Source organism: Globicephala melas, chromosome 12 (genome assembly GCF_963455315.2).
Source record: "Globicephala melas chromosome 12, mGloMel1.2, whole genome shotgun sequence".
Taxonomy (NCBI): Eukaryota; Metazoa; Chordata; class Mammalia; order Artiodactyla; family Delphinidae; genus Globicephala; species Globicephala melas.
This window is the reverse complement of record NC_083325.1, coordinates 10,408,406-10,435,529: the sequence shown is the minus strand read 5'-3', so window position 1 is coordinate 10,435,529 and position 27,124 is coordinate 10,408,406. Positions and strand designations below refer to the sequence as shown.

The 27,124-nt window shown below is 41.6% G+C and overlaps 1 protein-coding gene across 1 annotated transcript; it reads right to left on the bottom strand.

Moving 5' to 3' along the window:
- Nucleotides 1-914: 914 nt before the first annotated feature.
- MRPS5 (mitochondrial ribosomal protein S5) lies at nucleotides 915-26,231 on the bottom strand. The gene is made up of 12 exons (XM_030838986.2): nucleotides 26,016-26,231; nucleotides 22,620-22,700; nucleotides 19,962-20,099; nucleotides 16,052-16,177; nucleotides 14,011-14,244; nucleotides 12,027-12,061; nucleotides 10,386-10,476; nucleotides 8,105-8,151; nucleotides 7,571-7,628; nucleotides 7,201-7,263; nucleotides 3,610-3,746; nucleotides 915-1,213 (listed from the first exon to the last, which is right to left on the bottom strand). The coding sequence occupies exons 1-12, from the start codon at nucleotides 26,071-26,073 to the stop codon at nucleotides 989-991; spliced, it is 1,293 nt and encodes a 430-aa protein (XP_030694846.1). The 5' UTR covers nucleotides 26,074-26,231; the 3' UTR covers nucleotides 915-988.
- Between the last annotated feature and the right edge of the window lie 893 nt (nucleotides 26,232-27,124).

Sequence of the window (27,124 nt, the reverse complement as noted above, 5' to 3'; positions counted from 1 at the left end):
CAAGTAGCTGGTATTGCAGACGACTGCTTGGTGAGGGGAAACCCCCCACATCTGCTGTCAGAAGTGCCGGGAGTGTGGTAGTACTGTGAAAGTTAAGGAGACACACAGGAGGGGACCTTGGCTTTTCCCCACTCAAAATGACAAAAGGACTCTCGGAATATCAGGAAAGAAGAACGACTGAAAGAGCAAAAACATGGGTAAATACAATAGGCTATTTTTTTTTCTTCTTTAGTTTTTTTGTTTTTGTTTTTTTTTTGCAGTACGCAGGCCTCTCACTGTTGTGGCCTCTCCCATTGCGGAGCACAGGCTCCGGACGCGCAGGCTCAGCAGCCATGGCTCACGGGCCTAGCCTCTTCGCGGCATGAGGGATCTTCCCGGACCAGGCACAAACCTGTGTCCCCTGCATCAGCAGGCAGACTCTCAACCACTGCGTCACCAGGGAAGCCCTGCATATTATTTTTTATTAGGTCAGACTAGAAGCCCTGCCTCCCTAATTTGCTAGTTTAAATGAATATTTAAAGTAGTTTTTAACTAAGATATGTATGTAAAGTTCCTATCACAGTAATTGGCATATATGACGTACTCAATAAATTAAATCTATAATTATTTGTTATTTGTAAATAAAGAAATGTAAGGTTGGCCTTTCCTTTAAAAAAAAAAAAAAAGTGACAATCCAAAGTGTGAGGGGTTGAGGGCTTCCCTGGTGGCACAGTGGTTGAGAGTCTGCCTGCCGACGCACGGGACACGGGTTCGTGCCCTGGTCCGGGAAGATCCCACATGCCACTGAGAGGCTGGGCCTGTGAGCCATGGCCACTGAGCATGCGCGTCCGGAGCCTGTGCTCCTCAACGGGAAAGGCCACAGCAGTGAGAGGCCCGCGTACTGCAAAAAAGAAAAAAAAAAAAAAAAAATCAACAAAGTGTGAGGGGTTGAGTCTCTCCCAGGTGTCAGAAGCAAGAGATGCCAGGCTGAGCCAGGCCAGATGGAGGCCTAGGTGGCGCCTCTCTTTAAACTTGACCACACAGAGCGCTTCATACCCTGGGCAGCCTTCACATCTTCCCAGTCCAGTTTGATGTTTGGAACCTCATCTTCCGGCTCCGGATCCTTTCTCAAGGCCCCCTTGGGGGAGGCAACCACGATGGGCAGAGGGCCACATTCCTCCCGGAATTCCACAACATGGAGACTCTTCTTATCAGCCAGCTGTTGATGGGTTTCCTGGACACGACCAAATTGAGGACACGAGGTTAGGTCTATGAGGTTGGTCTAACATGGTCCAGCCCTGATACTTATCTTGCATGGCCAAAACTGTTTGGTTGATTAAAATGTAGCAACTCTTTAAAATTCATTAACTGAGGGTGATTATTACAGCAGGAAACATGGCCCAGGTAATATAATATCAAGTTTAGTTGTTTACTGAATTATTTAAGAGTGATTAAAAACAAGATCTTAGGGCTTCCCTGGTGGCGCAGTGGTTGAGAGTCCGCCTGCCGATGCAGGGGACACGGGTTCGTGCCCCGGTCCGGGAAGATCCCACATGCCGTGGAGCAGCTGGGCCCGTGAGCCATGGCTGCTGGGCCTGCACGTCCGGAGCCTGTGCTCCGCAACCGGAGAGGCCACAACAGTGAGAGGCCCGCGTACCGCAAAAAAAAAAAAGCATCCGCCTGCCAATGCAGGGGTCACGGGTTCGAACCCTGGTCCCGAACGATCGATCCCACATGCCGTGGAGCAACTAAGCCCATGCACCACAACTACTGAGCCTGCCCACGTGCCACAACTACTGAAAGCCGCACGCCTAGAGCCCGTGCTCCGCAACAAGAGAAGCCACCGCAATGAGAAGCCGGCGCACCGCAGTGAAAGAGTCGCCCCCGCTCGCTGCAACTAGAGAAAACCCGTGCACAGCAACAAAGGCCCAAAGCAGGCAAAATAAATAAATTAATTAAAAAAATTTTTTTAATCTGACAAATGGATACATTTCTATGAACACTGACTAGATGTCTGATATCTCGTTACTGTTAATTTTTTACGTATGATATTAGTATTGTTGGGTCCTTTTTAATCCTTATCTTTTAGAGATACATGATAAAATATTTATGAGTGAAATAAATTGATATCTGAGATTTGGGTCAAAATGACTAGGGCTGGTTGGGGGTGGTTTCGAGAAACAAAACTGGCCATGAGCTGCTAACTGTTGATGCTGTATAAGAGAGCCATGGGGATTCATAACAGAAGGTAGCCATAAAAATCGGAAAAAGGCGAATGAACTCAATAGATGGTTTATTGATCGTAATTAAAATACCTAAAATACCATGAGAAATGTACAATCTCATGTTTCCGGACTTTATGCGCATCTTGTACTATTCTAATTCTATATACGTTTGAAATTAGAAAAGAGAAGAGCTGATTCATAAAAAAAAAACCAACATAAAATAATTTAAATTGGAGTGTCTTATAATCAGTGGCATGTTGCTTACACTGGTGTCATTTTTTTTCTTTGAGTAGCACAATGCAACTTTTTATAGCTGATGGCATTTTAGAACAGGTCTACTTGACCATAAATATGACCTATCTAAAACAAATATCTTAGCTACATCAAACAATTAAACCTCTTAACAGTAAGTGTAAATTTAGAAGTGCTTTTGAAGGATGTTTTAGATAGTACTAACACACACACACGTTTTAGACAGTAGTAACACACACACACACACAAACACACATACACACACACGAACACAGCTGTTCAAAAAAAGTTTTTTACGCAAAGCTTTTTCTTTCAATTAATTTTCCTATTTTAAACAGAGACGGCTACAATTATTCCATGGATCACTTTATTCAGAAACAGTCATCACACTCTGTCAGGAAGCCTGTCAAAGTCCTCAGCAAATGTCTCTTGAACCTGGCTGTCTTTCTGCTCACCCAGCTCTGCTAAGGTCCACCCATCCTTTCAAGGCACAAGCCATCCCCACCGAGCTGGCAGAGAGGCAGCAGGCAGCCCAGAAGCGGGGGCCCCGTGCAGCGACAGCCCTTCCTCCCTACCGCTGGAGTGATTGTGAGCCTAGCCGAGGCTGAGGGGGTGAGCTGGGCAGGGGCCCAGAGCTCCCATCTATGTGGAGAAATAACCTGAACTACTAATGTTCATATTCCTACTGACTCAGATGTCCCTCTGAACTACCGATACAGGTGACGTGAAAACTGACCGTGCTTCAGTTGAAGACGGCTCTCGAGTAGAGGTGCCCGAGGGGCTTCACCCCAGTTCCAAAGGAACGGACGAAATTAGGAAAGAGACTTTCTCTTTTTACTTTACATCTTTATGTTGTTGAAGCTTTAGAACAAGCGGGTATTCTTTCCATAATAAAGCAGATTATAATTACTGGCTTTTAAAAATACTTAATTTTAAAACTTCAAAACACCCATAGAGTATTTTTTTACAGGATAATTCTCATGAACTAACTTGTCAGCTGGATTAACTAACCTGATGCAGCCACAGACAACAAAGAATGCCCAGTCCTCAGGTGGCCCGAGAGCAACTCCAGGACAGCCCAGGAGACGGTGGTCTCAGAGCACACAAATGACATACAAATTAGCCCTTCTGTTTCAGAGCCCAGGGAAGTTACCTGGCGGGAGAGCCCGTGGAAGAGGCCCCGGGTGAGGTTAAGCATGTTGACGGAGCCAGAGACCTTGGCATACATGTCTTTGATGCCAATGAGCCGGCAGATGGTGATGATGGCCCGGTGGCAGCGGAGGCCATAACCTAGAAAGAGGAAGAACAAGTCAAACACCTGCCCACTGCCCACGGTGCAGGCGGCATCACCTGCTGGCTTCGCACAGCTTCCAGCTCTGGATTTAGGGGATGCTGGTTCACATTCCGGCTTCACCACTTCCCAGCTGGGTGACACTTCACAACTTACTTAGCTTCCACAATGACACTTATTTAAATGAGATGTTATAAGGATTAAAGAAATAATATATAAGTTTCTTAAACGTATGGGCAAAAAAAACAGGGCTGTTCAGATTAACAGAGATGCCTGAAGGTTCTTGGTGCCCCATGTCCACGTTAACTAAGACTCGAGGGACACATCTGTTCTCAACCTCCTTGAATGCTCAGCTGCACTGAGCAGAGACATCCACTTCCTCCTGGAAAAACTCTTTTAGCTTCGGTAACACACCCTCTCCCAGACTTCCTCCTAGCGACTGGCCCATCCTTCTCACCTCCTTGCTGGCCTCTAAATCTTGGGTGGTTTCCCCTCCAGCCATTCGCCCTACTCTTGTCTACCTGTAATCCCTTCCCTAGGGAGAGCTTTAAAAACACAAAGCAAACGCATCACTCCCTATTTAAAGCCCTTCACTTCCCACTGTCCCTCGAATTAAAATAAGTACAGTTGACCCTTGAACAGTGTGGAGGTTAGGGGAGCCGACCCTCCACATAGTGGAAAATCTGAGTCTAACTTATAGTTGGCCCTCCATGTCCTCAGTTTCTCCATATCCAAGGTTCCACATCCATGGATTCAACCAGCCACGGACTGTGAAGCACTGTAGTATTTAGAAAAAAAGCCGAGTATGAGTGGACCCGAGCAGTTCAAACCCGTGCTGTTCAAGGGTCGACTGGAACAAAGAACTCCACGGCCTTCAAAGCCCTCTTTGCTCTGTGACTGACATCTCACCAACTTCATCCAGAGACACCACTCTCTGTGTGCTGGCCTTCCCGCCGCAAGGACTTTGCACTCAGTGTTTCCCTCAGCCTGCTCTCCCTGCATGACCCCTTCTTACCTTCAATGTCTCGCTCAGATACATCCTCCTCAAAGAGACCTTCCCTGACCACACTAGTGAAGGTGGCCTCCTTCCTCCCTCCCCATGCCCTCCCCTGCAAACCAGACCCTGATGGCTGCTTTCAAGCACTCAGCCGAACTTGTTATCCAATGTTGCCCCTCAGCAGAATGAGAGTTCCATGAGAGCCAGGATATTGTTTGCTTACTGCTGTATCCCCAGAGCCTAGATCAGCCCCTGGCAGATGCAGGTGGGAATGATGCAGAGAAAAAGCCCAAATTTAGACTCTTAACCTTCTGATTAACCAGGCATGGACCTCAGCACATGCCTTAAAGGCAGGACTGAAAACTACAGCTTTGATTAGAAGACAGGGAAGATAAAAAAGGTAACTTCTGCAATTAAAATGGTAGCAGTCTTTCCAAAATCATTCGGATAAAGATGTATCCAAAGTAACATGTCTAACAAAAACATGACACAAGCCACAAATGTAAGCCATATATATGATTTTAAATTCTCTCGCAGATATGCTTTTTAAAGTTTTTTTAAAAACAGGTAAAACTGAATTTAGTATTTTATTAACCCAATATGTCTAAAACATTATCATCTGAACATGTAATCAATACAGTAATATTTTTGAGATATTTCTTATTCTTTTTTTTATACTAAGTCTTTGAAATCTGGTGGTATTTGACACTTACAGGGTCTCTCAGAAGCCACATTTCACGTGCTCCATAGCCACACAGGCCACAACTACCACATGGGACACACCTTAGCACAGGTCTAAACCTTAATGTCTAAGTGTTCAACTCAATACTTTTTCTAATAATAAGATAAATGGTTTTTATCTGGCATATGAATGATTAATTATGACTTTAAAGCAGAAGGCAAGTTCTGTTGCACTAATACAATAGGTACTGTATTTGATTTTTATTTCTCTTGGTTTATTTCCATGCCGTAGCTCTAGCAAAGTTGTATGAGAAGTTTTGACATGAAAAATTTAAATACTGTTTAATATTTTATCTTCTGATCCAGACCTTGTAAGTATACCTAGAGTTATATGAGATCATTTTTACTGTAGAACCACAGGTGAAACACAAATCAGAATGTTCAAGAATTCTACACCTCGAGACCATTGGGCATGACTGGCATAGCTCCATGACCCTGAACTCTGCCTGCTTGCTCTTTCCAAGACAGGAAGAAGGTCCATCTCTGAAACCTCAGAGCTCAGTGTAGCACCTGGTTCACAGAAGATGCTCAGTCAATACTTGGTGATGAGAATAAATGAGTGGAACTGAACAAGCTGTAAGAAAAGAACCATCTGGGACTTCCCTGGTGGCACAGTGGTTGAGAATCCGCCTGCCAATGCAGGGTACGTGGGTTCGATCCCTGGTCCGGGAAGATCCCACGTGTTGTGGAGCAACTAAGCCCGTGAGCCACAACTACTGAGCCTGCGTGCCACTACTACTGAAGCCCGTGCGCCTAGAGCCCGTGCTCTGCAACAACAGAAGCCACTGCAATGAGAAGCCCGCACACCGCAATGAAGAGTAGCCCCTGCTCGCCGCAACTAAAGAAAGCCCGCATGCAGCAACTAAGACCAAACGCAGCCAAAATAAATAAACAAATTTATTTTAAAAAAAAAGAATCCGCCTGCCAATGCAGGGGAAATGGGTTCAATCCCCGGTCTGGGAACATCCCACATGCCACAGAGCTACGAAGCCCGTGCGCCACAACTACTGAAGCCCACGCGCCTAGAGCCCGTGCTCCGCAACAAGAGAAGCCACCACAACCAAGAGTAGCCCCCAGCTCGCCGCAACTAGAGAAAGCCCACGCACAGCAACAAAGACCCAACACAGCCATAAATAAATAAATTAAAAAAATTTTTTTAAAAAAAGAACCAGCTAGTAGCATCAATGAATTGTCTAGGAGTAACCAATGTTCCCACTACAAACCCAACTATTCACTCACTCAGTTACTTTTTTTTTTTTTTTTTTTGGCAGACGCGGGCCTCTCAGTGTTGTGGCCTCTCCCGTTGCGGAGCACAGGCTCTGGACGTGCAGGCTCAGCGGCCATGGCTCACGGGCCCAGCCGCTCCATGGCATGTGGGATCTTCCCGGACTGGGGCACGAACCCGTGTCCCCTGCATCGGCAGGCGGAGTCTCAACCACTGCGCCACCAGAGAAGCCCCAGTTATTGTTTTTTATTCATTAAGTGCTCTTCCCACCTACAGTCACCCCTGGAAGTGTTTTAATCATGAGAGCCTGGGTAGGATGACTGCTTTTTATTTCCCCAAAAGCCTCAATCTTCTTAAATCTAACTTGGGCCTTTACATTTTGGTGTTTTCAAAATGAGTTCAGGTAAAGGTGAGCAAAAATAGAGGGCAGGATGAAATTGGTACAGTTTCTCTGCTTTATCTTCAACAAATTATGAGTTTTTTTAGTTACCTCTGGTTTGTTTCTTCATCTTGATGTGCGTCCTTTTAAATCTTAAAGAAATATCATGGTATACTGGAGGGTAAAAACATAAATATAAGAAGGGTTAGGGGTATAGATTTAATGCCCTTGCAAATATCACAAAGCAACCACTACTACCCTAAGCAGACACCACATGTTGGCCAAGGATGAGTAACAAACTCCGATCTCACTCATTACTAATCTTCTCAGGAGAGAAAGTTTGTTTCTACATTTTATATATTTATATGTAAGAATGCAGTAATAAGCAGGGAAACACAGAAACACCCACAGAGATATACAGCCACACATAAATAAAACAAATATAATCCTGCAAAGTTTAAAAGAAAAGATTAAAACTCACTTGTATGGTCTTCATATCGTTCTATATAATGCAAATAGTGAACTGCCTTGTTCTTTGCCTGAAAGAAAGAAGGAAAATATTTTTCTTAAATCTACTGTTAGAATTTACATTTCTTCAGGGATTTCAAAAAATACCTTTTATAAAATATTTTATTATGGAAAATTTCAAATTTACACAAAAATTTCAGTATATACTTCTAAAAGCTAAGGATTTAATTAAAAAAAAAAACAAACGTAAGTATAACATCACTATCACGCCAGAAAACAAACCCAAAACAATTCCTTAATATCTCTGACAGTGTTCAAACATTCCCTGTTGTCTCGTAATTTTGGCAAGCAATTACAAGTCTGATAGAAATGATGCAAGAATACAGGCACTTCTGAAATTGCTTTTTCTGAGGTAAGTAACCTTTGCCAGTAAGTATTTGACAGTTATTAAGTAACCTTTGACAGTAAGTATTTTTTTGTGGTTCCCACAATGTCTAGCACATAGCTTATTGGTTTTTTACTGTTAACAAAGGGAAAATGTACATACTTTTCTGAAAGCATCTGCCCGTTCACTGGCTTTCCCAATGGCAAAACCTTTAAAAGAAAAAGCATAAATATGAAAAGGGGCATAAATTTGGCACATAATGTCTTTTACCACATTTCAGGTTTCAGTTCCTACAACGTTTCACAGTAGCTCATCTTTCCTCTGCCCACAGAAAACCCGCTATCCAAAACAAACGACAAAGCATGAGGCTACAGAGATTTGCTTCTTTGTTTTGGCGCATTTTGGAAACATTACATTTGAACGTACCTATGAAATTCAAGGTTAGATGCATAACATTACCTTTTATGAATTTCTAGATAAAACTACACTGAATAAAAAAACAAACGAAAAACCCAAAAAAACCCTAACCATGCTAAATTAATAAGGTAAATGGTTTTCACAAATTCTGAAAACAGATTAAAATAACCAGAACAGCTGGGAAAAAAACATACACTGCTAGACATACACGGAAATAAAAATCAATGATTCCTGAGTTTGTAAATGCTTAATCCTGTGAAATGAGGTTTACCACAAGTTAAGAAAATGTTTGCATTATTTGCTATCACCATTATTTATTTTGAAGAATGTATTTTGTTTTTAAATTATACACAGAAAAGTAACATAAGACAGTACTGTTCCATGAGATATGCAAGACATCTGAGAAGCTGGGGCAAAAGGGGCTGTGGATTACAATTACTAGTTTAAAAAAAATTAAACCATATAAGTCCTTGAGGAATATATGGGTGAACTTACTTGCTATATAAAGGTATAAAGTTTCTGTGATTTAAAAACTTTCATGTGGAAAAAATTTAAAACTAAGTCAAAATATATGATAGATAAAGGGCTAATGTCCTTAACATACAAAGAGGAAAATCATTGAGGAGAATAATCACCCAACAGAAAGTGGGTGAAACACATGAACTAACAGATCTCAAAAAGGAAATTATAATGGCCAACAGACATGTAAAATGGTGGCCTAACTCTCATAACTAAAGAAATACAGATCAAAACTAAGAGTTATGTTTCATATCGTCACTTACTTACAGTCAGTAAAGTCTGACTCTATCCAGGACTGGCAAGGGTGTGACGGTGCAGATAAACATAAACGGATGCAGCCTTTTGGGAGGGCAATCTGGCAACACTCATCAACATTTCAAATGCATGTAACTTAGAGGCAGCAATTTCACTGCAAGAAATTTCCCCCATCGATATGCTTGCAAAAGTACAACATATGACATGTACAAGAAGCTCACTGTTTTTATAAATAGTAAAAAAAAAAAAAAAAAAAGTATAAACAACATAAATATTCAGCAATAGGAAAAAGGTTACAAAAATTACGCTATCCATACACTGGAACACGATGCAATCAATACAAAAAAATGAGGGGGAATCCACTTATGCTAATATATAAATCTCTGGGTATAATACTAGGCAAGAAAAACAAGCTATAAAATTATGGATATAATATGACCCTTTGTATAATTTTTTTAAAAAAGATATATGGTGATATTTGAACAAAGAATTTCTGAAAAGATATAAAAGTAACTGTTAAGAGTGGTTTCCTTTGGCAACATACTATCTACAGGTATTAATTGTTTTGAAAGTGTCAGTATGGATTTAAATAGGCAGTTTTCCATTTTTCTTTCCACTTTTCTTTCCCTTTTGAAATGTATTCATGTATACATTTCAAAAACAGATGTTCACTATGGAAACTTTAGAGAAAAGTATCAAGAAGAAATTTAAATGATTGGCAAACATACTAATTAAACATTTTTAATCTTTTCAGTGTATATCCTTCCAATCCTTCCAGTCTTTTCTTTGCATATAAACATACTTTTAAAAAACTGGGATTATATTATACAGTTCTATATGAAGTGGGTTTTTGTTTGTCTGTTCATTTGACTTACCATTATTTTGTAAGTAATTTTCCATAATTCTTTAATGGCTATAGACTATTACAATGTATAGCTATACTCTTCTTGTAACTGTGTCCCTACTGTGGAACATTTAGTGTCCACCCCCCTTGTTTTTCACTATTATACATAAACAGTAGTGTCTTAAGCCTTTTAAAATATTAATTGTCTTCATGGAAAAAGGCAGATGTAGGAAGATCCTTCTTTTGACTCTAAGGGATTACATGGGTTTACCACAAGGTTTGTGAGCCCAAGCCGCTGAAAGATTTAATTAGTCAAAAAAGCCTGAACCCACTGACCCCACGGCTGAGCCCAGGCCACAGCTGTCCCTCCACCACCAGCTCTCCGTATATGATCACAGCCCCATTCACCTGCAGCTCCTCTGCCATTCCCCACAGCGACCAGGACACGGACTGATCTCTTTCTTCCCTCTTTTGCTGTCATGTTGAAAACATTCCTCACCTAAAAGAAAATGTTTCATAAATATTACACCTTAAGAAAATTCTGAAGTAGGGAACTGGAGTGACCTCCTCACACACACACAGGCACACGTGGTGAATACACACATCATCCCTCAATCCCACGAGCACCAACAGCACACTGTCTCCAATGGGAAACCTCCATCTGGACTGTTTCTTCAGGAGTAAAATGGAAGTAAGGCTTTCTCTTCTTATTTCACAGGCTTGTTAGAAAGTTTGACTGAGAAACCTTTTAAAGGATTTGAAACTGTAAAACTCAATGCACCCTATTTTAATGAACGCACCACAAGAAAGATAAAAAGTTGCCGATTAAACTCTGACATAGTTTATAACTAACTGATTATAAAAGCACATCCTTCGAATTCCCTGGAGGTCCAGTGGTTAGGACTTGGCGCTCTCACTGCTGGGGCCTGGGTTCCATCCCCGGTCGGGGGACTAAGATATAACCAGCTGCGGGAGCAGCCAAAAATCAATCAATCAGTCAATCAATCACATCCCAATATCACAGATGTTAAAATATGAAAAAATGTGCATCTTAGAAATGATAAAATGCAGTGTACAGAAATAATTAGCACAGGACTGGATCTCTATGGGTTAGGCTCAACTGAAAACAGAAAATTTGGAAATACCTGCTTATTATGAACTACAAGAAAATCTGCATTTTTGGGGCATATTTATAAATTTACCAAGAACTATGAAACGTTAACTAAACTGCTTACATGGCAGCCCCTTTCCCATAAGGTAAGAAAAGGGGGCTCAAGCCCACTCCTGTGGATAATCCTACAGGAAATCACCCACACAGACAAGAGTTCTTCAAAGGAATTAATTTCAAAAGGGTGTAAGCTAGGACCCAAAGACTTAAAATACTTGTAAATATATCTTAAACTCTGTAATGCAACTGATATTGAAGAAACAATATACACATTCAATCACAAACTCAATACGTGATTATTGCATATGGCATTTAACACTAAGTATGCAGCACTGGCTCAAAGGGAAGTTGACTATTTTAGGAAACACCCTGGAAAGAGTGATTGCAATTTACCTGATACAGGGTTCAGTTTCAAGGGCCTACAAGCAGCCCAGCAGATCATTTCCCCACCAAGAGCTGGACATACACAGTAACTCCAAGCTTTCTACCCTTCCCCATGGCTCCCCTCAATCTCTGCCCGCTGAACTGAGCGTCAGATACACCGAATTCAAGGAGAAATTGCTACTGCAACCTTTGCTTTAAGAAGGAGGAAATTTATATGTAATCTCCAAATTCTGTTACCAACAATACCACTGAAGTTGCTTTGTCTTGAGACCTTAATGGGTGGCCCCCCAGAAGGGCAGCAGTCAGAAAAGCCAATATGATCAAGTAACTGAAATTAAAGTTTCATTATTTCCTTACCCAAAGCAGCTCTGTAGCTCAGAAAAAGTCATGCATCAAAGGCTTTTTCTCACTGTTCCTCTTACCCTCTCCACCCACCCCACTCCATCCATCCCAACTTCTCCAAAGGCTTAACTGGGTATTTAATTCAGCATGCCCACCTCAAGTATTCTGGTATCGAAATCATCATATGTTTCTGTAGGGAGAAAAGAAACAGGTATACAGATAAATGTGTCTATATAATTAGTGTATGAAAGTTATTTTTGTTTTTTTTTTTGTTTTGCGGTATGCGGGCCTCTCACTGCTGTGGCCTCTCCCGTTGCAGAGCACAGGCTCCGGATGCGCAGGCTCAGTGGCCATGGCTCACGGGCCCAGCCACTCCGCGGCATGTGGGATCTTCCCGGACCGGGGCACGAACCCGTCTCCCCTGCATCGGCAGGCGGACTCTCAACCACTGCGCCACCAGGGAAGCCCCATCACTGACTTTTAACTAAGAAAGAATCTCAGATATTTTGGTGCCACTATCAAAGCAACACCCTGGTCCTCCATCATCACCAGAAACTGTTCTACCACTAAATTCATAAACTCGACCACTATCTCCCTGACTGCATCCTCCACCTCTCCAGCTCTCACTCAGTGACTGAAAGGTGATGGTCCTTGGGGCTTCCCAGCACCTCCAGACTCTTGCCCACTGTTCCCCTTCCCCATCACCCCTCTGGTCTTCCAGTCTCTCCCACTCAGTCAAGACACCACAGTCTAACACTTCCACCCGGTCTTGTGAATATCCTCAGCTCCCTCACCTCTTCCCCTCCCCACCACCCTATCCAGGATGGAATCAATGCAGCTGTCTGGGCACACCTGACCTGCCAGGTGCTGCTGTAGAGAAGTCAAAGCATGGGACACACTTGGGCCACGAAAGACTCATGGTCTCCAACTCAGTCAAGTCCTCCCTGCTGCCTGCTGGCCTTTTACATCCTTTTAGTTAGGTCTCTCTCCTCTCACCACAGCAGCCATTTCAAACACTGTGTTCTTTTATTTTTAATGACTTTTTACTATAGAAAATTTACATTCATAGGCAAAAAGCACCCCAAAAAACAGTAAAACGTGAGCTTATGTACCATTAGCTAGCTTCAACGATTATCAACTCACAGCCAATCTTCTTTCCTCTAAACTCTGTCCAAGTCCCAGTCCACTGGATAATTCTGAGGCCCGTCCCAGATACCCTACCTTTTCATCAAAATATTCTGGTGGCCGTGCTCATCCACGCCCATCTCCTCCTCACAGACTAACTGAAGGCTCCAGAGAGACAGCATTGACACAGGCCCCACCCCCTCCTTCCACTACCAACAACACAGCTTACCTGGCTCTGTCCCCTGCCCTTTCTCCCGTCACAAGTTCGTCCATTTATCTACACTCTAAATCTGGGCCCTCCCTAGGGACTTAAGTTTATGGGTTTTTTCTCTCCCTCCCGTATCTTCATTCTCCCAGTGGAAGCATTCTGCTCAGTCCTAAGCATGCTGGCCTGAGTCTCTCCACCTCAACCTCTCGTCTCCTCTTTGAGCCGAACTAAAGAAAGCAGCGGAACCCTTGTCTACTTCTTCATCTCCTATTCATTGACAAGAATGAATATTTCAGATGATTTTTACTTCTTTACGTACTCAGGAAGCAGTGGGGAGATGACTTTGTTTTCTAATTTAGTCTGATAAATATTCTCAACTTTTATTTCATGTGTACTTTTATGAGGCTTAATGACAACTATTTGGTTTCTTCTGTTAACAAAACAGCACTCCCAAGCCATGCTGCTCCGTACCCAATGACCAGCAGCATTTGGGAAACTGCATCCCACAGATGACTTATACAGAGCCATATGCACACCACCAAGTTCAAATGCTCTGAGAAGCCACACAGTAAAGACACCAGAACCCAGTGCTTTGCCCCCTATTTGTGGAATACTTCTTGGCTTATAGGCCTCTAGTGCTCCATAAAATACATTTGGGTAATAATGTGAAGTTATTTCAATGATGCTCAAATCCTTTTTAGGAAGAAGGCAATCTAAACAGACGAGTAAATAAAATCATATCAAAGAATTCCAGAAATAGGAGTGCTCTCTCTGTCACAATGTAAGCAAAACCAGGACTCTGCTACCTCCATTGGGACCAGGGTCAGGGGGGCCAAGACTGACGCCTCCCCATGTGTTTCCGCTCCATCCTCGCTCCCGTTTAACCTTCATCTTCCTCTTCCAGTCCCACTCTTCTCTCTGCCGGACCATATCCGCCTCTACCTTCTCCTGCTCTTCCTTGCTTCTTTGGGCAATGGTCTGCACAGCTCCATTTCTCATAAGAGGGACATTCAGACCAGGCCATAGGAAGCCATAACGCCCTGAAGGTTTAAAAACATACATAAATAAGGATTTTTTTAAAAGCATTCATTTCTTGAGTATTAAAATGCCAGGCAATGTGTATATAGATAATGATACCGCTGGTGGGAGCTTAAGCTAACATAATCACTCTACAGGCCACTTGGCATTGTTCATTAAAATTTTAAACATACCTACCGTAACAGCTGGTAATTCTACTTACTGGTATTGCCTAGAAAAACACTCCCATGCAGGTATGAGGCATATGTGTGCTTGGACAAGGATGTCCACTGAAGTGTTATTTGTAAAGGCAAAAAACAGAAACAATCTAAATGTCCAGCAATATTGGAACAGTAAAATGAACTACGGCATATCCAACCTATGAAATACTCTATACTAAATTCAAAGAATAAGTTAGCACTATAGGTTCTGATATAGAACAATTTCCAAGACCTATTATTGAGTGAAAAAAAGCAAGTAAGACAATATGTACCATATGACATAATCTAATTATTTTTAAAAGAAAATATATACTCCTTTTAGGGTATTTATATATATAAAAGCATTAGAAAATGTCAGAAGGAAACACATCAAAATGAAATCAGTGGTTTCCTTAGGGAAGGCAACTGGGATTGGGGGAGATAAAAAAGGCATCAAGGGGGACTTTAGGTTTCTCTATTTTTTTTTATTGAGAAATTTTTTTTATTGAGAAAGTATACATATATGTTTGTTTAAAATGTTAAAAAAATAAATAAATAAAAAAGATATAAGGTAAGTCATGGAGAAAAACATCCAAGTAGACATGCAACAGCTACAAGTGCAGTGAAAGGTGTTTTCTTTACATCCAAAAGGCTATTACTATCAAAGATAATTTGTCAGCAACCACAGTAAAGAATGTTGATTCAAGTATACTATTTTTATTCTTTAAAAAACACAAGTATAAACAATCATGTGTTCCAGAAGTTGGCAAAGTAAGGCCCACAATCCAAATCTACTCCACCGCTTTTTTTTATTTTTAATCTATTTATTTATTTATTTTTGGCTGTGTTAGGTCTTTGTTGCTGCGCGCGGGCTTCCTCTAGTTGTGGCGAGCAGGGGCTACTCTTCGTTGCGGTGCGTGGGCTTCTTATTCCGGTGCCTACTCTTGTCGCGGAGCACGGGCTCTAGGCGTGCAGGCTGCAGTAGTTATGGCTCGCAGGCTCTAGAGCGCAGGCTCAGTAGTTGTGGCGCACGGGCTTAGCTGTTCCGCAGCATGTGGGATCTTCCCAGACCAGGGCTCAAACCCGTGTTCCCTGCATTGGCAGGCGGATTCTTAACCACTGCCCCACCAGGGAAGCCCTAGCCCACCACTTATTTTTGTAAATAAAGTTTTACTGGAACACAGGTATGCTCATTTGGTTATGTATTGTCTATGACTGTTCTTGTGCTACAACAGCAGAGTTGAATAGTTGGAACAGAGACCATGTGGCCCATAAGGCTAAAAAAGTATTTACTACCTGGCCCTTCAGAGAGAAAGTTAAGCCAGTTCTCCAGTTATTCCACCTTCTACCTCTGAATCGTAAGTTCTCTGAGGATACGGACTTTTGCAGCAGATACCACACAAGGGCATTTAAGGCTTGTTGAATGAATAACTAAATGAATGAATCCCTTTCTATGGGATTTTCCTTTCCCTGAATCATGGGGCAATAAGCCATTTCGCTGGACCCTAAAATCACAGAACCTAATACCCTTCATGAGAAATGTTTTATGCTTCTAGTTTGTAAAATATCTATAAAATTTTGGAGAAAAAATCTTAGAAAGCACATTAGCTGTTTTTATAAATAAGTTTACCTTCACCGATGATCTGACCCCTGTTCAAATCTTTTCTTTTCTTTTTCTTAGTTCTTTTGCCTCTTCCTTTTCTTGTTCCGGCACCAGACTCTGCTAAGGCACCTTTCCACAGCTCATCTGCTGTCACTATAAAGAAATAGGTTTTAAAAAATTTCTTCAAGAAATGATCTACGGTCTATTGATTTATTCCTGTTGAATACAAAAGGCTGGAAGAAGTCGGGTCACATATCATTACGGCAATGAAAGCAAAATTGAAACATTCTTTGTACACATCACATGGTTACATTTGGAAAGCCCAAGAGGAAGCGATTCTACTCCTTTTACAGAATATGGCCTTCCCCCACAAAAGACAACCATATTTCAATCCCTGTTACTTTCCAGTAGATTTGTCTCCCAGACATTTTAACAACTGTGTGACCAATCTCTTCCCTGCCCTCTTGCCTCCATTATAACTATTGAGATAATCAGTAACTAGACTTCCAAAATACAGATCTCTTAGCCCAAAGTACCAACACTGCAATTTGAACCCAAAAATCTTAATAATTTGGATTGTTTGCTCTATTCTGTAAATGCCCTAAACATCTCTGTATATCCTTCAAAATGAGATGCCCAAATTCACCTTCAACTCTGATTATAGCCTAACCAATACTTGCAAAAGAATGAGTGTGTAGAGGTCTGATAGTTAATACCTGCATGTGTATGTGTGTATTTCTTAAATCACTGTTGTTGTCTTTTCTTTATATATAGACCCTGACACTGCTGATTTATTTCCATTTGTGAATTTCCAGGGTCCCCAGATCTTTTTCTATCATAAATTACAAGCAGTATTTTCCCCTTTGTACTTGTGGAATATTCAGATTCTTTACTTTTGACCACTTCTGAATTTTACTGGTCTATGTTGTTTAGCTAGCTATGTTGTTTATTAGATTTAAATTGTCTTCACAAGGACTTCTACCTTTCACAGTATCACCAATTGATTTTATGACCACAGATTGTTCCATTACCAATTTAATAAAGAATCAGAGCCATACAAATGTTGTACTAGTCAAAAATCTAAGATACATATATCTACATGCCTGAAATATTAAACATATTCTAGAACTCAAATGAGTATCTTCATTCTCCTCTTCTGAGCCCTTAAGCTTTAAAAGTTCTACCATACCAAGGGGGTAAGAGGGGGTGGGTGGGATGAATTGGGAGATTGGGATTGACATATATACACTATATATACACTATTGATACTATGCATAAAACAGATAACTAGTAAGAACCTACTGTATAGCTCAGGGAACTCTACTCAATGCTCTGTGGGGACCTATATAGGAAGGAAATCCCAAAAAGAGGGGATCTATATTATACATATAGCTGATTCAGTCTGCTGTACAGTAGAAACTAACACAACATTGTAAAGCAACAATACTCCAATAAAAATTTTTAAAAATAATAAAAATGAAAGTTCTACCTGCTAGCCTCCTGAAAGGCCTTACACCTTGATCCTTTGGGTAGATAACATGAAAAGGGAAAAATGCTTTGGATTTATAATATTTTTAAATGCTTTATAGCTATACAGTACCCTGTTTTTAAAAATACAAATGTATTATTACAGATGATCTGCATAACTGAAGCTCACAAAAGTAAGTAAGCTTCCACATCACATGCTGCGTTGTGTATCCCTGATCAAAGCAAAGGGTTAACTTCAAACTTTAGGCTGACACTGATTCTTTTAAAAGAACCACAGGTTTGAAATAAAATTACCAACCTCAAACTAAACTCTCACTAAAGACTGCTTTTCTTTCCTAATTGCTTAAAAATGATGGTATCTATAAACGCCATCAAAAACTTGAAAGTTCACAGAGAGAGCACTTTTAATGGAGGCATAAGGAGGTCCATCAATTACAGTTTCTCTTAGAATCAGAATAAGCAAATCACTCATTAAGACTAAAAGGGATTCAATTTTAAAAGAAACAATATTAAGACGAAGATTTAAAAGATTCCACCATTTAATGGTGGACCCTCTATGGCAGAGGGATAGATTTACAAATACAATGTTAAACATTTTTAGGAAATCTTAATGAGTTTTGAAAAAATTATGGTTTTCTTTATTTCTTGGAAGAGATTTAGAAAGTCAAAGACTAGTTCCTATTAAAACAGCAAAAACTAGCCCCATGCTGGTTTCAACTGAGTTCACCCCCACCCCGCCCTGACTTGGGAGCAATAAACTCATAAGGGTACAGAGTCCTATGACTGAGGAAGAAGGGAGGCTAATGGAGAGTCAGAGGCAGGTGTGAGTGGTCTCAGAGGGCAAGGGGCACCTCTAGAACAAGAAGAGTTAGAGAAAAGGCCTTTCAGGGCAGGGAAAAGACTATTTTTAAAAAGGCCTGTAAGTCGGATATACACCCGCCCAACACCCCCCAACCACCACCATCGAAGCACAAAGTCAGCTCTCAGAAAACACTGGGGCTGGGGGCACCAAGAGCCTCATGGCTCCAACTCTACCCACCTCTCTTTTCTCTTTACACCAAAATCCTCTAATACAAGGAAGACTGTGTTACTTGCAATTCCCCATCACCTGGTCCTCTTTTCTGCATAGCTACACAAATAACCTAGTAGGTCATTATTTAATTTAATCCAAATTAAAGTGATCTGTACCCACACAATGAAATATTCTACAGTTATGACACTGCACTGGAGAAGCCCATGTACTGTCATGGGAAAATGTATAGCGTACTGCTGTATGAAAATAGCAGCAAATCCAGGATTTCAGGGTAGTAGGATTACAAGTGATTTTTTGCTTTTTGATTCTGTATTTACCAAACAGTCTAAAATGAATTGGCTTTATAATCCTAATTTCTTTTAATTTGCCTAATGCTGAATTGTGGATTCAATCTCCATTTCTTACAAGCTAATTTCAGTTCAGACTGGACTCTCAAATACTATCTCAGGTAGGAGTAATATTAGTAAAACAACATCTACTTAAAATTAACTTTTCCTGATTAGTCCTATCTCCTCAACTAAAGTGCAACTGAAAACAGATTTTGAGTATATTCTTGGTGTGAGTCTAAATCAGCAGGGATTTGGGCCACAATTCCATCCTGGAATTCCAGGGATTCCACAGGTCCTTTAGACCTCAGGTGCCCCAAATGAGGGGATTAAAGTAAACCAGTACTCCCAAAAGTGTGTATAGTACAACTGGTAGCATGTAAGATAATTCTAGGAGGTACATGGAGGAACATTTTTATTTGAATAGCACAGGCGTACCTTGGAGACATTGTGGGTTTGGTTCCCGACCACTGTGACGAAGCAAATATCACAATAAAGTGAGTCACACACATTTTCTGGTTTCCCAGTGCCTATAAAAGTTACGTTTATACTATACTGCAGTCTTAAGCATGCAATAGCATTATGTCTAAAACAACAATATATATACTTTAATTTAAAAAATATTCAAAAATAAAATAAAAAATACTCTACTGCTAAAAAATGCTAATCTTCAGCCAGTCATAGTAGCAACATCAAAGACCACTGATCACATATCACCATATCAAATATAATAATAACTAAAAAGTCTGAGATAGTGCAAGAATTACCAAAATATGACACAGAGACAACACACAAATGCTGTTGGAAAAAATGGTGCAGATAGATTTGTTCAACACAGGTTGCCACAAACCTTAAATATGTCAAAAACGCAATATCCACAAAGCCCAATACAGTGAAGTGCAATAAAATGAGGTACGCCTGTACATCATCATTAATACATTAAAATGAGGTATGCCTGTACGTCATATATTAATCTCTGAAGTGTTAGTTCACTTAAGGAGGAAAAAGAAAAAGAAGAAAAATTAAGATACAAATCCACCTTTTATTTTCCTGTTTCATGAAATGGGAAGTTTGTGGCCAGTCTACGTACATTTAGTGAAGAAACTATAGAATCTATACTGTTGGCCCATCAAGTTACTGGGAGAAGAAACACAGCACTGTGTCTGTAGCGCACGGGTCAAGCTGATAAAATGACGGTTGTCTCTGGTTCCTGGAGATGACACACAGCCTGCAGGTAGATGGAATAAAACTTTGTTAGATGCTCCACACCTATGGAGAAACACTGCCAGCACCAAAAAATTAACTGTTACTAATAAAAATAAGTCACTAAAATCCTGAACTTTTAAGAATCTTTTTTTTTTTTTTTGCGGTACACGGCCTCTCACTGTTGTGGCCTCTCCCGTTGCGGAGCACAGGCTCCGGACGCACAGGCCCAGCGGCCATGGCTCACAGGCCTAGCCACTCCACGGCATGTGGGATCTTCCCGGACTGGGGCACAAACCCGTGTCCCCTGCGTCGGCAGGCGGACTCTCAACCACTGTGCCACCAGGGAAGGCCTAAGAATCATATTTCGAGGACAGTCTTTCTTTAAAAAATAAAACTTCTGGAGGCTGGCTCAGACGACATAGTGAGGTCTCTCTGGACCTATTAGCTTACTTTGTAAATTACTCAATTAAAAGTAAATAGAAAATACTGGCTTTTCATTTTAAACATATTCAGATCTTCAAAAATCATTCTAAATCCCATTATGTTGGACACATTTTAGTTTTCCTTGTAACCTTCTCAATCTTCAACAAAATATCAAGTGCACATGAATTTATTCTTGTAGTTTAGAACTACAATCCTTGACATACTTTAAGAGTGTAAAAATCACTACCATCAAATTTAGAATTCTTTAATCTTTTTCTAAAGACCAAAATACTATTCACAAATAATAATGTAGTTAGCCTACAAAGGTCCAACTGTCAAAAATAGAAAGAAATCAACTTCAGACTTCAGAAATAATCTCTTTCAATGTACTGTTGCTACAACTGTTTGCTCAAATTGCATTGTGCTTTTTAAAACAGGAGGTGGCAGCAGCTCATGCTGAATCACATTTGAAGTCCAATTACAGATTATCATCCACCAATGATCAATTAACAATTTTGCTCTGATCCTTTGAATGCTTATTAATTTCAGACCATGAAGTCTCCATGTCAGGAATAGCATGGAGTCCACAGAGGGCCAAGCCCAGGAAGCTCCCTTGGGTGGACTTCTTCAAAGACAGAGTCTGCCCTTGAAGGTTTCACTTCAGTGTTTAACAGTTTTCACCATGAAGAATTGCTTCCTTCTAATTTAAATCTCTTCTATTAAATCAAACTGGTTAATTAGTGATGTGTTTCAGGGATTTTAGAAAAATTATTGCTATTTCTGACCAATCTGTTGCAGCCTTTAGGAAAATACTGCAACAGGTACAAAGAATACAAAGCAATTTTTTAAAAACAAGGCAATTACTAACTCTAGGGAAAAGAAAATGTTGTAGGAGAAAGGAAACATAATAAGAGAATACAGCTGACCCTTAAACAGCGTGAGGGTGATGGGCACTGACCCCCCCCCAGCCAGTTAAAAATCCACATATAACATATAGTTGGCCTTCCCTATCTGCGATTCCACATCCTTGGATTCAACCAACCTCGAATTGCATGGTACTGTAGTACTTATTTCTTGAAAAAAATCCACATATAATTGGACCCGTGCAGTTCAAACCCATTCTGGTTGTACAGGGTCAACTGTACTACCTAGCTCGGCTGTGAAGAACACATACATAACTGCCTACAGATTCGACCAAAACTGTGCTTACAACTATGCTCAGAAAAAGCAGGGATGGTGCCTAATTAAATCTTCAATTAGCATAATGACGTTAACAGAAAAAAGAACAAGTATATACACTATCTGTTTAGAAATATAACCAGATGGAAGTTAAAGTGTCACTGGAAGATGAGAAGGCCTAGAAAAGGGAAGTGGTTTTTTTTTTTTTTTTTTTTTGCGGTACGCAAGCATGTGGGATCTTCTTGGACCGGGGCACGAACCCGTGTCCCCTGCATCGGCAGGCGGACTCTCAATCACTGCGCCACCAGGGAAGCCCTGGGAAGTGGTTTTAAGATATAAACCTTTTAGTACTCTTCGGAAGTACAATGTTTCAAGATAACAATCTTTAAAGTAGGAACTACCATCCTCATTTTATAGAAGAGGAAACTGAGGGTCCAAGGAGTGTCATTAGTTCATGGTCGCACAGGCAGAAAGTGGAGGAGCCGAGAACTGTGCAGTCATTCCACCAGTCAGCACTCTCCCCACCCCTTCTACAAACACTGTGTTTCCAGAACACATCACAGTATCCAAGACAGCTCAGGACCCAGTCCTACCATTACTGGCTGTGTGACCTTAAAGCAAGTCACTTAGCCTCTCAGAGACTCACTTCAGCATCTGTAAAATGGGAATAACAACTCCTCATAAAAACTGGTGTGAGGATTAACCAAGATAACATACTATTAACCTGACACAGTCATTACTCAATAAATCATTGCTATTATTTTTTAAAGCCTTGAATTATAACAGCTGTAATCATTAAAAATTTGAAAAATACTCATTAGACCTTATCCATTTCTATTACAAAGAATGTACTTCATTCCTCTACATTTTTAAAAAACTACATAAAGTACTCTTAACACTAGCTCTTATAAGAAAAGGTAGTTAGATAAATAAATCTCACCATTGCTGGGAACAGTCTTCAATGCCAAAATGGAAGCTGCTGGAAAGCTGTTTAGGTAAAGCTGCCTGGACCATAGATGACCTATAAATTAAAAAAAAAAAAATTAAGATCCATTTCTACATGAAAAGAAACATTTTTTAACACCTAAAGAATAGTATTATCTATAGAATAAAAGAATCAAGACAAGTAAATGAGTAATTTCTGGGCTCCATGACCACTTGCCCAAGTAAATGAAATCACATCACATCGGCTCCTTCACTCTCACATCTGACCTGTTACCAAGCCCTAGAGATTCTCCTCAAAAATCAATCCACCTCTCAGCTACACACCCTCCTACAGTCTCACTGCCCCTCTTTGTTCAAGCTCCATCCCTCAGCCACGTGGTAAGGACAGTCTCCTGTTGACAGTCTCCTAACAGGTCTCCAGTCTGCCTCCAGTCTCCCTCTAATTCACCATCTGCTGTCAAGCAGGCCCTTCTCTCTCTCTCTTTTTTTTTTTTTTTTTTTTTTTTGCTTATTTCAAACTCCTAATTTACCCCCCTCCCCTTTTCCCTTTGGTAACAGGCAGGCCTTTCTAAAACTACAAGTCTAGTCACCGCACAGCCCTGATATATCATTCTTTGGCTCCCTACTATCTGCAGAACAAATTCAAAACTCAGCATCACCTACAGGGCTGCGACTTGGCCCCAACCTTCCACGTCAGCCTCATCTCCACCACTCTCCTCTCCATCCCCCTCTGGCCACACCAGACTCAAAGTCAGTATGGAACACACTCAGCTCTTGAATCCTTTACTGTGTCTCTGACAGGTTCTCCTGGTTTGCCTGAAACACCACCTCTCGGTGAAGGCTCCCCAATTCCCACAGCACTCTGCTCCCCTCTTTCATCAGGAGCCCCTGCAGCGCCAGGCTGTAACTATACGGTGTATCACTTCACACAGTGCAGTACTTCAGAACAGGCTCTGACAACATTCACTGGACACTAATTTTTGAAAAAGGCGCCAAGAAAAACCAGTGGAGAAAGAATAATCTTTCCAACAAATGATGCTGGGACAACTGAGTATTCACATGCAAAAAGAATGAAGTTGGAGCCCTACTTATACCATACATAAAACTTAACTCAAAATGGATCAAAGATCTAAAGGTAAGAGCAAAAACTATAAAACCTTTAGAATAAAACATAAGGGTAAATAATTATGACCTTGGATTTTGCAATGGTTTCTTAGATATGACACTAAAAGCATAAGCAACAAAAACCAAAAACAGGTAAATCAGACATTATCCAAATTTAAAACTTTTGTGTTTCAAAGGACACTATCAAGAAAATGAAAAGACAACACACAGATGGGGAGAAAATTTTACAAATCACTTATCTGACAAGGGACTTGTATCTAGAAAATATAAAGAACTCTTACAATTCACTAATAAAAAGACAGCCCAGTTTAAAAATGGATATAGATTAGAACAGACATTTCTCCAAAGAACATATAGAAATGGCCAAGAAGCACAAAAAAAGACGTTCATTAGCCATCAGGGAAATGCAAATCAAAACCACAAATTGATACCACTTCACACCCACTAGGATGACTACAGTCAAAAAGACAGAAAATAACAAGTGTTGACAAGGATGTGGAGAAATAAAAATCCTCATGCTGGTGGGAATGTACAAAGGTGCAGCTACTTTAGACAACAGTCTAGCAGTTCCTCAAAAAGTGAAACATGGAGTCGCCATTTGATCCAGCAATTCCACTCCAAGGTGTATACACATGAGAAATGAAAATATAAGTACTTACAAAAACATTGCACACAAACATTTACAGCCACATTAGGCATAATAGCCAAAAGGTACAAACTACCCAAATGCTCAATAGATAAACAAAATGTGGTATATACACACAACAGAATATTATTCAGCCATAAAAAGGAATTAAGTACTGATTTATGCTACAACATGGACAAATCTGGAAAACATTATGCTAAGTGAAAGAAGCCAGTCACAAAAGATCACATATTACTTGATTCCATTTATATGAAATCTCTAGAACATGCAAACTATAGAGAAAAAAGTAAATTAGTGGTTGCCCAGGGCTGGGGGCAATGGGGGTCTGGGGGGATGCTAGCTAAAAGAGTACAGGGTTTCTTTTTGGGGTGATGAAAATGTTCTAAAATTGACTGTGGTGATGGTTGCACAGCTCTGTGAATACACTAAAAACCACTGAACTGTATACTTTAAGAAGATGAATCCTGTGGTACGTAAATTACATCCCAATAAAGCCACTACCAAAAAAAGTTTATACACTAGAAAAAGAAAAAAAAAAAAAAAAAGAAGGAAAGAAATAAAGAGGCTCTGGAGCCAGGTGGTGTGGGTGCAAAAACCTGACATCCTCCCAGTCTAACTTTGAACAAGTTTCTCAACCTCTGTGTGCCTTAATTCCTTCATCTGTAAAATGGGAATAATAAAGGCATCTATCTCATAAAGGCATTGTGAAGATGCAGCAAGGAAAAAAGCATAAAGAGTTTAAGACAGTCCCTGCTACACATAAGAGCTCATGAAAGAAAGCTACACATGCTAAGTGCTATTTGATTGGGGCTTTGGAAAAGGAGGAGGTGGTCACAACATAAACAAAAGTAAAAAATGCTCAGGTCAGATTTTCCTACAAACGATTGCAGGTCAAGTTTCCCAACAAAATGAGTTACTAAAAAGAACTTTTCGATTTTTACAGATCTTTGGATTTCGGAATTACGAATGCTGGATTGTGGGTTTACAATAAAACAGAGCGAAGAGAGGTCAAATTAATTACGAAGTGGTTCGTAGAGATAAACATCAGGCTGGAGGATAGCAGATTGCCTTTCCTCGGGCTGCAAACAACCAACTAGGGGTGGGGGAGGACAATAAGAGCAAAACTACTGACATTCCAAACATCCTTCTTTTTAATAAAGGGCACTGATCAGCCCGGAATCTAAAATAACTGACACTAATCCTATCCGACTCAAGCTGGAGGGCAGCCTATTTCCCTTCCGAGCTTCGCTGGCCGCCATCCACCTCGAACCCCACATCAACATCACCAAATGAACCTGTGAATCACGCCCGCGGGGAAGGCGATGCTCGCCTGCCACTACCCTGCCCCTTTTAACCGAGCATGCACGAGCGGCCTGGTGAACTGGAAGAGACTCTGGACCGCGTCCAGTCCACCCTCAATTTACAGACCCGGGCCCTGCGACCCAGAGAGGATGCGGACGCGCGCAAGGTCACACAGCAGGTCCCAGCGGGACAAGAGCCGGGCGTGAGAGGCCGGGGCTGCGGCTTCTCGCTTCTTTCCACCCGGGTGTCTGCAAGCCCTGGGCGAACCCCCACTCCCGCCCCGCTCAGAGCCCCTGCTCCCAGCGTCCTGGCTCTCACCCGCCGGCGCGCCACACAGCACAGGGAGAATTGCCGCAGCGCGCACCGTCGCCGCCATGGTGGAGACCCACGAGCGCCTCCGTCCGGGCAGCCTTCCCACCGCCTGCCGCGACTGCTCCTCGTCCAACGGCCGCGGACCTCGGCCCGAGACTGAATTTCCGAGGACAGGGGGCCGCCCCGCAACGCAGGCCCGAGTGAGGGGTTGTCTGGACGGGAAGCAAAGTAGGATGAGTACGGCGCAGCCTCGGACAGCCCCCGCGGGGGACCTCGCGTTAGGACCCAGGGGCGGGGCTTGGGCTGGCTGCCGGTGTGGCAGGGGCTGCCTCACGGCGTTCTCTCCAGGGACCCGGCGGCACCGTCGGGATCTACAGGGCGGCGGGAGCGCGAGCCGGTGACATCCTCCTCCCTCGGAACGGAGCTGATGCTGCGGACTCTTCCCAACCAGAAGTGCGAGGTACAGACGAGCACGGAGAGGGTCTCAGTGAAGGTCCGAGGGGGGGAAATAAATAGGAGAATGAAAAAGCTATTCATACCCAACTCCAGCAAAGCTCTGGATAGTTGTTTTGGGAGAAGCATTGCGGGCAATGAAGACAAATCCATATCCAGAGTGTCTGTTCCAGTCAGAACAAGGTGCTGCTCCTTCCATGATAGAACTGGCCCGATGTAATCAATCTGCAACCAGATAGCTGGCTAATCCTCGGGAAGTAGTGTCATATTGGGGGCTCAGTGTTGGTCTCTGCTGTTGGAATATTGCGCACCAAGCAGTGGCTGGAGCCCGATTGGCCCTGGTGAGTGGAAGTCCATGTTGCTGAGCGCAAACGTAACCTCCATCCCTAGTGCTTTGTTCTTGAGTCCATTTCTGTGGAAGGAGGCTGACTGACATTCACAGGTTGGTTATTCTGTCCACCTCATTAAAATCCTCCTCTGTGGAGGGCACCCTTTGGTAAGCATTCATATGGAACATAATTATCTTAACATTCTGTGCCAAATTAGAGAAGTCTGTCGACACACCTCTTCCCAGACTCCTTGTCAGGCTTCCTTGAATTTTCTAATCATACTCCTTTCAAGTACCTGACCATCCAGCCAAGCCATTAGCCACAGCGCATGAA